This window comes from Culex quinquefasciatus, chromosome 2 (assembly GCF_015732765.1).
Source record: "Culex quinquefasciatus strain JHB chromosome 2, VPISU_Cqui_1.0_pri_paternal, whole genome shotgun sequence".
Taxonomy (NCBI): domain Eukaryota; kingdom Metazoa; phylum Arthropoda; class Insecta; order Diptera; family Culicidae; genus Culex; species Culex quinquefasciatus.
The window spans coordinates 57,265,367-57,279,685 of NC_051862.1; the positions used below are offsets into that span (position 1 = coordinate 57,265,367).

General features: G+C 37.4%; 1 protein-coding gene across 6 annotated transcripts in view; it reads left to right on the plus strand.

Moving 5' to 3' along the window:
- Positions 1-66: 66 nt before the first annotated feature.
- Positions 67-14,319, plus strand: part of LOC6042618 (calpain-A) — a 52,200-nt gene continuing 37,947 nt past the window's right edge. For 2 of the 6 annotated variants that reach the window (XM_038252600.1, XM_038252602.1), the window contains exons 1-3: positions 8,704-8,851; positions 13,821-13,881; positions 13,952-14,110. In XM_038252600.1, the coding sequence (XP_038108528.1) occupies positions 13,867-13,881; positions 13,952-14,110 (174 nt within the window). In that variant the 5' untranslated portion in view covers positions 8,704-8,851; positions 13,821-13,866. Of the gene's footprint in view, positions 1,244-8,703; positions 8,852-13,820; positions 13,882-13,951; positions 14,111-14,319 lie in introns of those variants that run through there. The other 4 variants (XM_038252599.1, XM_038252597.1, XM_038252596.1 and 1 more) reach the window with 3 other exon arrangements.

Here is a 14,319-nt window from a genome sequence, read left to right on the forward strand (position 1 = left end):
CCGTACCACCCGCGCCGACTACTACTCCGGCGTCGGCGTCGTCAACCTTCGGGCCTGTTTTGCGTACATTCAGTGGAGAGCAGACCACAGTCTTGAAACGTTCGTCGTAAGGTAAACAATCGGGCGCGTCTCTGATTTGTTGGTTCAACAGAAAACTTTGCGACTTTGCAAGTTGATCCAGTGCCAAATTAGTATACTTGAAGAACCGATTGATTATAATTTCATAAGTTTATTGCAAAGTAAGAAGAAAGTAACCGTGTTTTAAACTAAACAAACGGCGTATTTGCCACAACACTGTTGTTGACAGTGTATGGTAGAACGAACTTAAAAGAAGATTGTTTATAAATAGATTAGTGCAGTCTGAGTTGGCGAATTTTCGTCGAAAGTCAAGTTACTCATCGGCTGTTTAGTGCACGATATAGAACGTAACGAGTTCTGCAGTGAGGTGTGAATTGTGTTCATTGTCACTCACAGAAACAGATGTTTTTGTTTACATCCCAGTGATAAGATTGACAAGCGCTCCATTAGCCAATCATAACGCAGTTATTGCGTTGTTGTGTTGATTGGGTTGATATCTACAAAGAAAGTAGACTCAAGCTTGAAGAAGTGTTGTAAAGGTCATCTTTGCTGTTGCTGTAATAAGTTTACGCTTGAGGAAGGTCGCGTATCCCGTCGCGTGCGTCGTGCGCGTCGTTCGTAAAGTCGTCGCCGTCGCGGTTCGTCAACCGGTTATCCTTGAGGTCGCTCCTTAAAAGGACTTACGCGTTCGTAAACTTCCTCAAACCATCGAAGAATGTCGTTCTTCAACCAAAACTACAACTATCCTCGCAACTATAATGCCAACGGGGCCGGCTGGGTCAACCCGGCCGCCTTTGGTCAATCGCCAATCGTCCAGATGCCAACGCCGGAGTCGTCCGGCTACTCCAGTGCGAACCCCTCGATCTCCAGCCAATCGTACGGGTATGGCTTCGCACCGGGAGTTATGAACGCGCCCGCGGCACCTGCCTATCCGGCAGCTCCGGCCCTGCCCTATCCGACGATGGGCTTCGGGATGCCCATGCCAGGTGGTCCGAGTCCCGGCGGTTACGGAGCTCCCACGATGCCGGCCATGCCGATGCCCATGCCGGGAGCGTCGTACGGAGGTGGACCGAGCTTTGGAAGTGCCTCGGAAGATCCCGCGCAGTTACAGGAATTACCGTTCCAGGCGGTTTCCGTTCCGATCGCCGAGGGGATGTTTAGCAGTGTGAGTAGCTTTGCGTTATTTGAATTAGCTTGCGACTACGACGTTGCGATCAACTACTACGAATCATTCGTTAATTGAGCATGGTTATAAGCATCTTGTATGAAACTCGTTAAAATTATGAAATATTCTGATGGGATCACAGTTTCAACATCGTTCAAAACCCCAGGACAAATTGAACGTCTAGACGAACTTCCCGAAACTCAAAGGGATTCATTTTGCCAGAACGCTGTTCCGCAGAACATTTTGTTTATTTATATAGTCCATTTGAAGTCAGTACACGCGATTTTTCGCGCGCGCTGGTTTCGGAAAACTCGGTTTTTCCAACCCCCACTGTGGTCTGGTGACACACATCGGGTCGAGGGAATTGGGCATCTGGATGGCATGTGATGGAAAGTGCTGAGTATTTACGAGCCAGTTGAGATGGTATTTCCGAAGAAAATAGAAATGTTTTGTGGAAGTGTTGTGCTAGGTTACAACAACCGGCGGCACACGTGTGTTTGTTTTACATATTTTTACATCGTTTGGAAATAACAACTTGAAGCTTGTTTTGCTAAGATACGAACAAGCTAAAGCTTGTTAAAAGATTTATGTTTACTTCAGGAATCTTGTAATAGTAGTAAATGCTGTGTGAATTCCAAATTAAAAACAAAAATTTAACAAGAAGAACACATCTAAGGTGAAATGTTTGGCAGGTTAAGCATTCGCTTCTAATTCCATCCAACATGCTGATTTTGACTTTTCAAGCAACTTATATTGTAAAATTGTTGATAGAAACGTGCATGCTCACTTCTTATTGAGCTATTTATCGTTCGATTTCAGTTGAAAACGCATTTTATGAATTGTAATTGAACGCCAAAGTGATGTATGCCAGCATTAGAGGTACGATGGAGCTAGATACTTTTCCCCAAATTTCTGAGATACAGCCTCACAAAGAATTTGAATTTGTCCAAGTGTCACATAATTAGCCTGTCAGGAATTTGTGTTATTTTTTATGTCAGAAAGTCGGGAAAATTCGGGAATCCCAAGCATTCCTGCTTGATTGTTTTTTTCTAATTCTTGAATAATTTTGTAATATTTTCATCAATTTTCAAATTAAACTCACTAAATTTTTCTTTAGTAACTTGCTTTAAATCTAAAGTTTGCTTCTCTATTTCAACCTATTTGAGAATAAAAGGTTTTTAAGACATAAAAAATACTTATAAACACACATTTGCAACACAGAATTTTATATTTTTTTTATGATTCAAAATGTTTTTAATTTTTTTTTTGTTTAGGCTGGTACAAATTTTATTTTAAGTTTTTGTCCCCTCCCCCTTCAAAGTTGGCTCAAAAAATCAAGGGGCAAAAAAAATATTTTTTTTAAAACTCTAATATTTCAATGAAAATTTAAGTGCAATCAGTTGAAATTAATTTTGAATGCATTCCCCTGCGCTTAGAATCATTTTTAGCATGTTTCGGTTGATTTAAAAATCATTTAAATTTTTGAAAATTTTCGATGTTTATTATCTGGGTGCTGAATGCTGAACTGTCAAAGTGGAACCAATTTACTGTTCGCTAAAAGTAGAGAGTATTGTTATCGATGATTAAAAATTGTTTTTTTTTTTGCAAGAATGAAAAACGTGTGGCTTTTGAGGACCTGGAGTTGAAGTCAAGAAATCTTAAGAAAGTTGAAGGCGAGATCGTCATTCATTTTTGGAAGTTGTTTATGGAGGCGATGCGGTTGTGTCCATTTATATGCGACATCGCAGATTGACACTCTCGCCGTAGTTCTTGTCACCGTAAAAAGAAAAACCTCTTCTAACCAATCAAAACTTGAAAACACACACAATTTTCTAGCAAAAAAATGTTAAAAAACTAGCCAAAATAAAACACATACTACTGATTACAAAACAGCTCATTTACCAGTAAGAAAAAAATCATGCTTGTGCTTGAACAGCCTCCTACTTTGTAGATGTAAACAAAGTGGGATCATTCGAAAATCACGTTACACATTCTCTCTATTCATCACCCAGTTTATTATCGCAAAAAGTTTTTTTTCGCAAAAAATTTGGTTTTCGTCAAATTTTACATTTTTTGAAAACTAATGATTACAAAACAACTGAACTAGTGTAAAATGCATTTTGTTTGTTTGTTTTGTTTGTTTTATTACATATAGTAACTTAAGACATAGTCTTTTTTATGTTACAGTGTGTGTTCTGCTGAGTTCTGCTTCAATTTAAATTAACTAACTTTAATTTATTTGGTTCTCTTATTTAACTAGTGGTTAATGTTGAGGTTGGCGAGTAAACTCTGCTTGAAATTATATTTTGAAGTATTTTGTTTCAATGTTGTCGGAAGGCTGTTCCAATTTACAATGCCCTTAGCAAAAAACGATTGACTGTAATAAAATGAGCTATGGTTGGGTATTAGAAAGCTGTAAGTTCTGGTGTTACGAAACGGTACTAATTTTTCATAAAGGTATGTGGGTTTTTTGGTGTTAATAATTCTGTGTAAGACAACACATGATCTAAATTTATAGAAGTTTGAAAACTACATCCAATAAGGTGTTTTTGTAAATGCGAAACCCTAGACATTCTATTTAAGTTGAAAACATATCTTACACAAGCATTCAAAGCAATACGTAGCCTATCAATATGCATACCGTTGGCATTAGAGTAAATAAAATCGGTATAGATAAAGTGTGGAAAAATCAGCGATCTAAATAACTTAAGTTTAGTATTAACATCAAGATGTTTCGTTGTTAGAGTTAGTTGCTTCAAAGATATTTATATTTTTCGGCATTGAGATTTGATTTGAAGATCCCATTCTAAATTATCTCTGAAAATCAGGCCAAGATTGTTTGCTTCGTTGACGAAAAAGATTTGTGCGCCATTCATGATCAAGTTAGGAAAATCAGGTTTCGTTTTAAGTTTAGTAATATTTTAAAACAACTTTTCCGTGCAAATGTTGAAACTATGGCTTGTTATTTCAATATTTTTATTTTTTTGCCGAACCCGGCCCGAGCCGAGGGACAAAAACTTTGAAAAATATTTGCATCGGCCTTATCAAACATTATCTCTTTTTTTACTCTAACTTAAAACAACAACATAGTTAATGAAAATGAATATACAAAATGGGCCTAATTTTAACGATTATGACTAGCGCATTTCATTTTATCACATTGATTAAATATTTGAAAATAGATTCCAACTTGAATTTGACAATGTTTTTTTTTTTGCGGTCAATATTTTTAATTCTTGAACAAAATTCATTTAGTCATTCAATTTTTTTTTCCTTGTAATTCCCTTAAATATTTGTGAGTATATGGGTAAATTACTTTAAATATAGCTTGATTTTCAATTTTTGGAAAACTTGAAAATCAAAAAAATCTAGTCGACGTTCGTTCTGAATGAAAAAAAAGTATTTCTTTTTTTTTCATTCAGAACGAACATCGTTTTGAAGACATGAAAAAATATTGAATTTGTTAAAAATAAGTGGTAAAACATAAAATCTTATCAAACTGTTTTTTTTTTTTCATTGAAAAAAAATAATCAACAATTCAATAACAAAATTTACAAAATTCAAAAGGAAACTGAGCAACTCTCTACGAAATCGGTCGATTTCGACCATTTTTATTTTTGGTTTTTTTTATTTGGCTCAAACTTTGTGTAGGTCGTATAAACTATTGTCTTTTATATGTTTATAGGACCTTTTTGCCTTCCTCAACTTACCGAGGAAACGCTATAAAATCACTCGAAAAACGAAATTCTTAAATTGACATCCTAGACCCACCTTCATGTATACTTATCGACTCAGAATCACAATCTGAGCAAATGTCTGTGTGTGTGGTGGGATGTTGATAAAAAAAGGTGCAGGTGGTTATGTTACACATGACCAGTATGACAAAGAACTTTGCAAGATGATTGTTGAAATTTTCGATTAGAATGTCCGGTCCAAATTCCCCCCTTATAATAACCGTCCTATCGAACTAAGGGGACGGAAATTGCAAGTGGAGCTGAAATAGAAATCGAAGTGAAATCAATTTACTTTCCTTCACCACTCGAAAGTTACCAAGATGCGGGAATGTTTTTGCAAGGCTGTTCCAAGCAATCGGCGGCAGTAAAAAATTTGAACAGCAGACATTAAAACTACCCTTTACAGGGCTCTTAATGATTACGAGATAGTTATTCTAAATTTCCAGAAACAGATTTTCACAGTGGCACAAAAAAATGTGCATTGCAGTAGTCTATTTATTACTTCCTGCCTAATAAGCAATATATTTTAACTGCTTAGCATTAGCATATTTTAACTGCTTAATTTCAGATAATGGCCAAATGCAACTTTTTATGTCCAGTATCAAAAACCATAAAGTTTGATACACATATTGCCCCAACTCTTACGGTCCGGCAAATGTCCCCCCATCGGAACATCTCCGGGGCCTCCGGACACTCCAGGTGGTGGCCACTACTGCCAAAATGTCAAATTTCATGTCCGGTATCAAAAACCATTAAGTTTGATACCCATATTGCCCCAACTCTTACGGTCCGGCAAATGTCCCCCCATCGGAACATCTCCGGGGCCTCCGGACACTCCAGGTGGTGGCCACTACTGCCAAAATGTCAAATTTCATGTCCGGTATCAAAAACCATTAAGTTTGATACCCATATTGCCCCAACTCTTACGGTCCGGCAAATGTCCCCCCATCGGAACATCCGCGGGGCCTCCGGCCTCCGGATTGTGGCCACTACTGCCGAAATGTCAAATTTCATGTCCGGTATCAAAAACCATAAAGTTTGATACCCATATTGCCCCAACTCTTACGGTCCGGCAAATGTCCCCCATCGGAACATCCCCGGGGCCTCCGGACACTCCAGGTGGTGGCCACTACTGCCAAAATGTCAAATTTCATGTCCAGTATCAAAATCCCTAAAGTTTGATACCCATATTGCCCCAACTCTTATGGTTCCGCAAATGTCCCCTTATCGGAACATCCCCAGGGCCTCCGGCCACTCCGGATTGTGGCCACTACTGCCAAAATGTCGAATGGGCCTCCGGCCACTCCGGATTGTGGTCACTACTGCCGAAACATCAAATTTCATGTCCAGTATCAAAAACCATAAAGTTTGATACCCATATTGCCCCAACTCTTACGGTCCGGCAAATGTCCCCCCATCGGAACATCCGCGGGGCCTCCGGCCACTCCGGATTGTGGCCACTACTGCCAAAATGTCAAATTTCATGTCCGGTATCAAAAACCATAAAGTTTGATACCCATATTGCCACAACTCTTACGGTCCGGCAAATGTCCCCCCATCGGAACATCCGCGGGGCCTCCGGCCACTCCATGTGGTGGCCAGTTCCAATGATCGACTCACGCGACCGGCATGTCTTAGCTGGTCCTTGCCTCCAAGCCATCTGCTCCCGGACCTCCAGGCCGTCTGCTACCGGGCCACTAGGCCATCTGCTTCTGATGTGTCCTCGTCGTCGTCCAGCAATAGAATGAATTTTCGGGACCGACCGAGCCGAGTTTTGTTGGCTCGTCGACGATCCGAAAATTATGAGGTGGAGTGGGGGAGATTTTAGATACATCAATCTCACGTCTCTCGATCGACTGATTGGGAAACGTTCGTTCATCCAACCAGCGTGCACCAAAAAGAGGGGAATTCGTCACGTAACGTTTTCGCTTCGCGAAAATTTTGGATTGACACCACGTATAGAAACCTTAGGACAAAGTTCTTTGTCAAAAATTTGCACTGGATTATCTCGGCACTGGCTGAACCGATTTGGACCGTATTGGTCTCATTCGATCCGTCTTGGGGTCCCATAAGTCGGTATTGAAATTTATAAAGTTTAGTAAAGTACTTCAAAAGTTATGCTAAAAAAATGATTCTAACAAAAGTCCGGATGATTGCAAAAAGGGTGTTTTTGGAAGGAACCCCGTCATATTATACATTTTTAGAATGGTATTTGAAAGACCTTTCCAACGGATTTAAAAGTTTGAAGATCTGACAACCATATGAAAAGTTATGCGCACTTAGGTGTTATTTATGCACTTTTTAGAGACCGGATCCCATATATTTCGATTAAAACGTTGTCCGGATCTATCATGCGACCTGTCGATGGATAGGTAATCAAAAGACCTTTCCAACGAATTCAGTTCATTGCAGATCTGACAACCCTATTCGCGATTAAAAGCTCAAAAATTCCGACAGATGGCGCAAAGCATCGAAAAATGACGATTCAAATTTTCGCTGTTTGGTTACATAGAAATGCAAACTTAAAATTTAATTTACAGCTATTAGAACAACCTTTGAGAAAAAATTCAAGTAGTACGAGTGTAAATTTTTTGCCCTCTTTAATTTAACGCAATACAAAAAAATGATTTTGAAAAAATAATATTGTTTAAATTTATAGAGCATCAAAGTTAACAAAAAATCAGCTCGAATTTTTGCTCAAAAGTTGTTTTGAACAATGGAATTTAACAAAACAGAATTCGCATACATAACCTCAAAGGGCGGAAATTTCAATCGACATTCTTCGCTCTGTTCTGCTACTCAATACTAGGTGTCGCATGTCGTTTGGCTCTTGAACGGCACTCAAAAGTTATAAGCACATAAGTGCCCTGAATTATGAAGATCTGACTACCCAATCTGATGGTATGAATAATGATTCAAGTTGATAGAACACTGAAAGGTCCGCCCTTGTGTTTCTTTTTTGGATAGAATGACCCTCTAAATGTGAGGAAGGCAACAACCACCTAAGGGTAGATTAAGTAAAGTTTTAAAAAAAGTCTAGAAATATTATAATTGTTCATATTTCTAATCATAGTCAAAATAATGAGAGCTTAAATTTTTTGTGGTTTATATTGACTTTTCACAAAGAGTGTTTTGTTTGAAATCATTCTTTAGATATGAAATACCTATTATTTGAGATTCTGCAAAAGTCGGGAATTTCAAAATGGGATTTGAGTGGTCACCTTGATCTGATAAAATTTGAGTAATATCACAAACAAAGCCACGCAGAAGCAACTCAACTGATAAATTGTTTATTATCAAGAAATTAAATTCACATTAAAGTTAAATTTGATAGTGTTCTGCAGCTATTTTTTTCTTCAAAATAATTTTCATTTTCGTATAGTCAAAATTCATTCACACTTCACCGATCTCTCTCTACCGTCCACTAGCATAACTAAATGCTTCTCCATTCGCTCACCTCTAAAAAACATTTCCATACATATTCAGCTCCTCAATCTGTTGCTTATGTTTTGATCCGCTTATACGCTTCGCCAACGCAACACTCACGTGCGCATAAGCAAAAACACACAGTTTCTACGATAGTTTGCGTGCCATCGTCGCCAGGCGTATCTCACAGTACGCGACTCGGCGAACGCACCCCAATCTTATAGATTTCTCACCTTCTCACTATCTTAGGCGTACGCCACTCTGCGAACGGCGCCTAAACAGTTATTGCCTGTGTCTCTTTGCGGCTCTTCGGACTCCGTCGGACTTTTCAGTCGGTGCCGAGTGAGTGTTTGTGGAAGCACGCAAATCTGTGTCGTTCCCGAGAAATTTTCGAGTCTTTTTTATTACCATCACTCTTTTGGCAGAAGGAAAAATCAATTTACTTTCGGTATGTGTAGCGGGGTGAAAGTGTGTCAACTCAAGGGAAATCTGTTGAGAAAAACTGCGATGTTCTTGGAGTTCTTGGAAGTTCGATCTTTTCAGGGAGTGTCTTAAGGTTTAGCATGTACGAATAGCAATGTAAGAGCAGGCAGTTCCTCAGGCGATTAGTCAGGTTTTTTAGTGACGTAGCAAATCGGTGGATTTCTTCTCGTCGACTTTAACCATACTTTTGCGAGTGTTGAACATCGCGATGATGTCACTCTGCTAATTCGTTCACATTTTCAGTTGATGAGGTAGTCGCTTGTAATCAACTCCAATACTGGATTGCACTTGGATCAACCAGCTCGCCGAATGAAGTATTGAAGAAGGAACATCAGTTACATCAGTCTCTGTGCTTGTCACAATCAGTGCAAGCAATGTTTGTAAACAAACTCAAGTAGTAATCTACAGCTGTTACCGTTTGTGACGGTACAAATTGATAAAACCCCGAACAGGGTTCCCAATTGAACTAAAATGAATAACTCACGAATACCACCGCGCATGTAGATTCCCGTCATAGAAAAACTCGTAAAAAACGCAAAAATCAAATTGATTTGTATGCGTTTGTTATTGTACAAAACTTGGCTGCCGGATGACCTAATGGCAATTTTGTTGGGACGGAACACGACGCCACCGATGGCGTTTGCACAGCAGTGTGAAGTTATTTTATATTTTATTTTACATACAATGCCATGACGCGAAATTTGTAGAGAAGTTCGAGAGACTTTATGATGTTGAAAAAACATGCTGTGCTGTGTGGGGGATGGATTGGGAAGAACGCATTGGTGCCGGTTTCACTGTGAAGGACAGGGTCTAAATTTAGCAGTCGGATTTTGCCGCAAAGTGGATGTGGAGCAAAAAGTTTGTGTATGCGCTGTTTCGATTGGGAATTGTTTTTGATTTTGGAAAAATAGCAGAATTGAAAATCGTGAAAACTGATAAAACATTTAACACCAGCATGCTTAAATATGTTCTTTGTTATGCTATTTGAATAGTTTTATAAAACATATTTGGTCAATATTTCCCATTGTTTTAGAGGAATTTTGTCACAAACTTTAATACCATAAAAATACCTAATTTTGATACCAAACATAGACAGTTTTTAATATTTTTGTTCAATAGTAGAAAAATATAAAAAATTGTTATGATAAGTCTTTAATTATCTTGCGATTATTTTCAAGGGTTCGTGAATGCCAAACTATGTTATTGATACATTGAAAGATGTTATTACGCACTTCACTTGTTATTTACCCCTGCTCGTGTAAAGGTATTGCATTATAGGCACTTTTATGGTGCAATGCACTATAAAAATTGAACAGTTTTCTTCACGTTTACGCGAACTCATTTTTTTGAGTGCAGTTTTAACTGTCTTTTCAATTAGTTTAGTCAAATATCTGTTCAAATCGAATGTTCTATGTAAGTTGAGGTTTGTTGAATACCGTCATACACATTTCAGCATTTTTGTATGACCCAATGTCACCCCTTTATGACGGTACATTAATTAACAAACAATGCAATTCATCTTAAAAATCACATTTTAAACAAATTATATTAAGGTCATTCTAAGCCAACTCACATAGCAGTTGCCCCAACACCTCTTCGATTTTTTTTAGAAAGCTATTTTTTTAGAAACTCTCAATTTTTCTGGATTTTTACTGATACTAATTTTTCAGTGATTTGTAGCTCAAAACCGTGTAGAGATAGAAATTTTGTACCAAAGGGACATTTGTGTAAATTTGGACACCAGATTTGATAGCGTACTCAAAATTCGAAAAAAAAACTTATTTTTCATTAAAAAAAAGTTTTAAAAACGCTGCCATTTTTTGTTACTCAACTGCTAAAAAACGTGAGACATGTCTTTCAATGCAAAATTTTAAGTACATTTTGAATCCGCTCTGGGATATTGGAGAGGTATTTTTTTTTTCATTTAAAACAAAAAAAAATCATTTTAAAATTTCGTGTTTATTTGTAATTTTGAAGAGTTACTTTTTAGAATGTAGCAATATTCAAGTTGAAGAGCAGACAAAAACCAAAATATAATGCATGGTTTAATTTTCAAATATTTATGGCCAAACAGTAAAAATTAATTGCAAACGCTTTAAAAATAGAAGTTAAAGTCACTAGTTGCAAAATGATATTTTTTTCAGAACGATGTGGTGTTTTTTTTTCAGATAAGTGCTAGAATTATTTTTTAGCTCTTTTATTTTTGGTGATGATAAGTATGCCATTTGGTCACTAAAATGTCATGAAAAGTAAGTGTTTTTAAATAAATAAAATAACGTTATCGTAAGATTGATAGCCAGGGTGACATTGATAGAATCAAGATTTGTTATCAAACGAAAAATACCAGTTGAATAAAAACGAAATGGTATGGAGCCTTGGTAGTTAGGTAAAGAAGTGTTCAAAGTATCTCATGAAAAATACTAAACAAATTTTGAAAAACTAGTTAATTATAATTGAGAAAACATAGATACATTGGATTGTTTTAATACCGTAAAACGGGGTATCTTTGATAGGTTTGAGATTTTTCCGCAAACTGAAGAGTACAAATTAAATAGTATGGAATCATACTGACCGGAGTAGGGAAGAGTTCGAAGTACTTCAATAAGAAGTTTTCGTTACATTTTTAAAAGTTTAAAAAGTTAGTTAACAATAATTAAGAATATGTTGATAAATAGCATAATGTAAATATTCTCAAAGTGTAATGATTCTCTCAATGAACATGATTTCGAATCAAAAACCGGAATGCATTTTCAAATTCATTGGACAATTTTCCACTAGGAGAAGGTAAAATAAGATTGTAAATAATCAATATCATATGTTTTTGGTACTTTTAAATTGTCATATTGAGTTCGAATCGGAAAACGGACTGCCTTATCCGATTCTTTAGACAATTTTACACTAAGAACAGTTGAAATAAGTTTCGAAAATAACAAGTTTTTGGTGTTATTGAAAAGGCATTGTTCTGATTTTTTGCCATTTTCAGTAGAACAAGAATTATAGAATATCAATTTTTAATGAAACTATTTAAACGTACATGGACATCATGTGGTAATATACTGCCCACCATTGAAAAAAACGGCTAATATCCACTTTTGGCAAAAACGAGATATTAGCACCAGGTGGTAGAGGACGTTCCAACGCATCTTCTGGAACTTGAATTTTACTGAAATAGTGTCTAGACTTGGCTGCCGATGCGAAAAACCAAACGGCTAATATGCCACTCTTATGGGAAATTACCTTGACGGAGATTTTGTGTCAAACACTAAAACGCGTTTTTCTCGGAATACTTGATTTGGCATAATAGCCAAATTTTCAATTATGGGCAGTATAATGAACCATCACGGTCCTAATAGCAAATAAGCAGCACGTTAGCTCTTCCAACTGGACTCTTTACTTCAAAATTTACGACTTTGTTCGAGCTTATCTTTTTCAAGTGTTCAACTACAGGAAAATAATTTTCCAAACACTCTTAAGTGGGTCACGATGGCTTTTCTTTATACCTTGTCCTACTGGCTACAGCAGCCCCTTATAAATTGACCCCCAGACAACAAAAAATAAATGGAAATTCCAGTACGGCAGACATTCTGGCGTGACCAAATGCGACAACAACGACTTCTTTTAAAATAAGACACCCACGCACTCTGTATCCGTTGACCGAGCGGATGAGCTATGAGCTCTTGTTTTGGCGATTAAGGTGAAAGGGTTTAAATCTTTGTTGGTTGTTGACATGTCAAGTGCGTTACAATTATTGTATAAAACAACCTGAAGTAATTATCGTGAAATTGCAACAGGCGTTTTGAGGCGATGACATCAAACGGATTCAGCCGACAAAGCTTCATAAAGTGAAGGATTTCGATTTTTTGGGTGGTGTGCTGGCTTAGTGCCAGACAACAGAAGATGATTCATGTTTCCCAGTTAGGTGAAACACACGAAAACTGGAACAGAATGAATCAAAAATCAATAGCTGGAAGATAGCGAACGAGCAAAGGATTATTTTTATGAATCTTTCTGTTATTGACTAAGGACCACAAGCTAAAAATATGTAAACATTGAATTGATTGTTTGAGAATTTATATTATTGATATTTTGGGCAAAAAGAAGAGAGGTTCGGTCTCTTTTTAAACTCTGTAGCAGTGATTTTTCAGTGACACATTTTTTTAAAGTGATTTTATAAGAGTTTTTTTTCTCGTCATTGATATGCTTTGTTTCAGATGTTGAAATTTGAATCAGTATTTTGAGAAAATGATAAAAAAGGATTAATGATTTTATTTGGATTCTTCATGATTTCAACCCGATATAGTGAACATTCTTAGTAAACATCACACCCAATATTGCGTAGAGTCAACAACTTCCCACCATCCGCCACGAAGCATAAGTAAAGAGCTTGGAAAACATACCAAGATTGTGATCTATCGCGGCACGTTTATATCATCCAAGTTCACTACCGTTCTGTCGCTAACCCGTGGGTTAGTACATAGCAGCAGCATTAGTTGATCCAGTCGCAGTGAGCGTGTATTAGTACGCAGTCGCCCGGCTACGACCTCAGTAAAACGAGAAGCACATACTAATAATGGAATAATAATTAGCACTATAAGCGTACGATATCATTGTAACGTGACTGACTGACGATTGATGATGGCGTGGCATAACATTTGTCTTAGTGTTGGTTTAGTGATCAGGCTTACGCTCAGAAAATTATTGTAATATGATTCATTTCGACTGAGGAATGTATTGCAAAAATAAGTTACACTTGTTGGTTAGGTTCGAGGTGTGTTCAGGTGGATAGTATAGCATTAGAATAGTGATTAGATCCAACTTTCAAGAAGAACTCCAGAACATCGTGGCTTCAAACAAAACACCCTTCTATGGACATCACAGACTCCACCTATTGAACCGCTTTTTCAAAGCAATAAATTTAACGATAATTATTGTAGACAACCGTCGCCGACTCGCTAAAGTCCCCACCAAACCCCTCCAACCATGGATGAGCTAAAGGTATTTACCACGACAATTGTCGTCGTACAATCAATTGAAACTAATTACACACCCACAACACAAATTTTAGGGCCTCCTGAGTGGGGCCGGGAAGCAGCTGTTTGACCGGGCTGGACAGGCGATTGGGGCCGCGGCCACCGAGTACATCGGCAGTGTCATCAATGAGATCTTCGAGAAGAAGGAAACCGACACCAAGCGGATACTGCCCTCGATCCGGAACATGAAAGTTGTAAGTAGGGTGTTTCAGAGAGTTTATATCATGAAGGAAGTTTTTGTACAATGCAAGTAGGCTGCTTCCTCAAAAAAAAAAACTGGATGATATGTTTTGAAAAGTGAAAATAAGCAAATTTGATGGAAAATTATGAACCTTGTTATGAACCAAATCATTTAACTTGCCAGAGGGTGCCGTTATAATTTTAAATTTTGCAGACAAATATC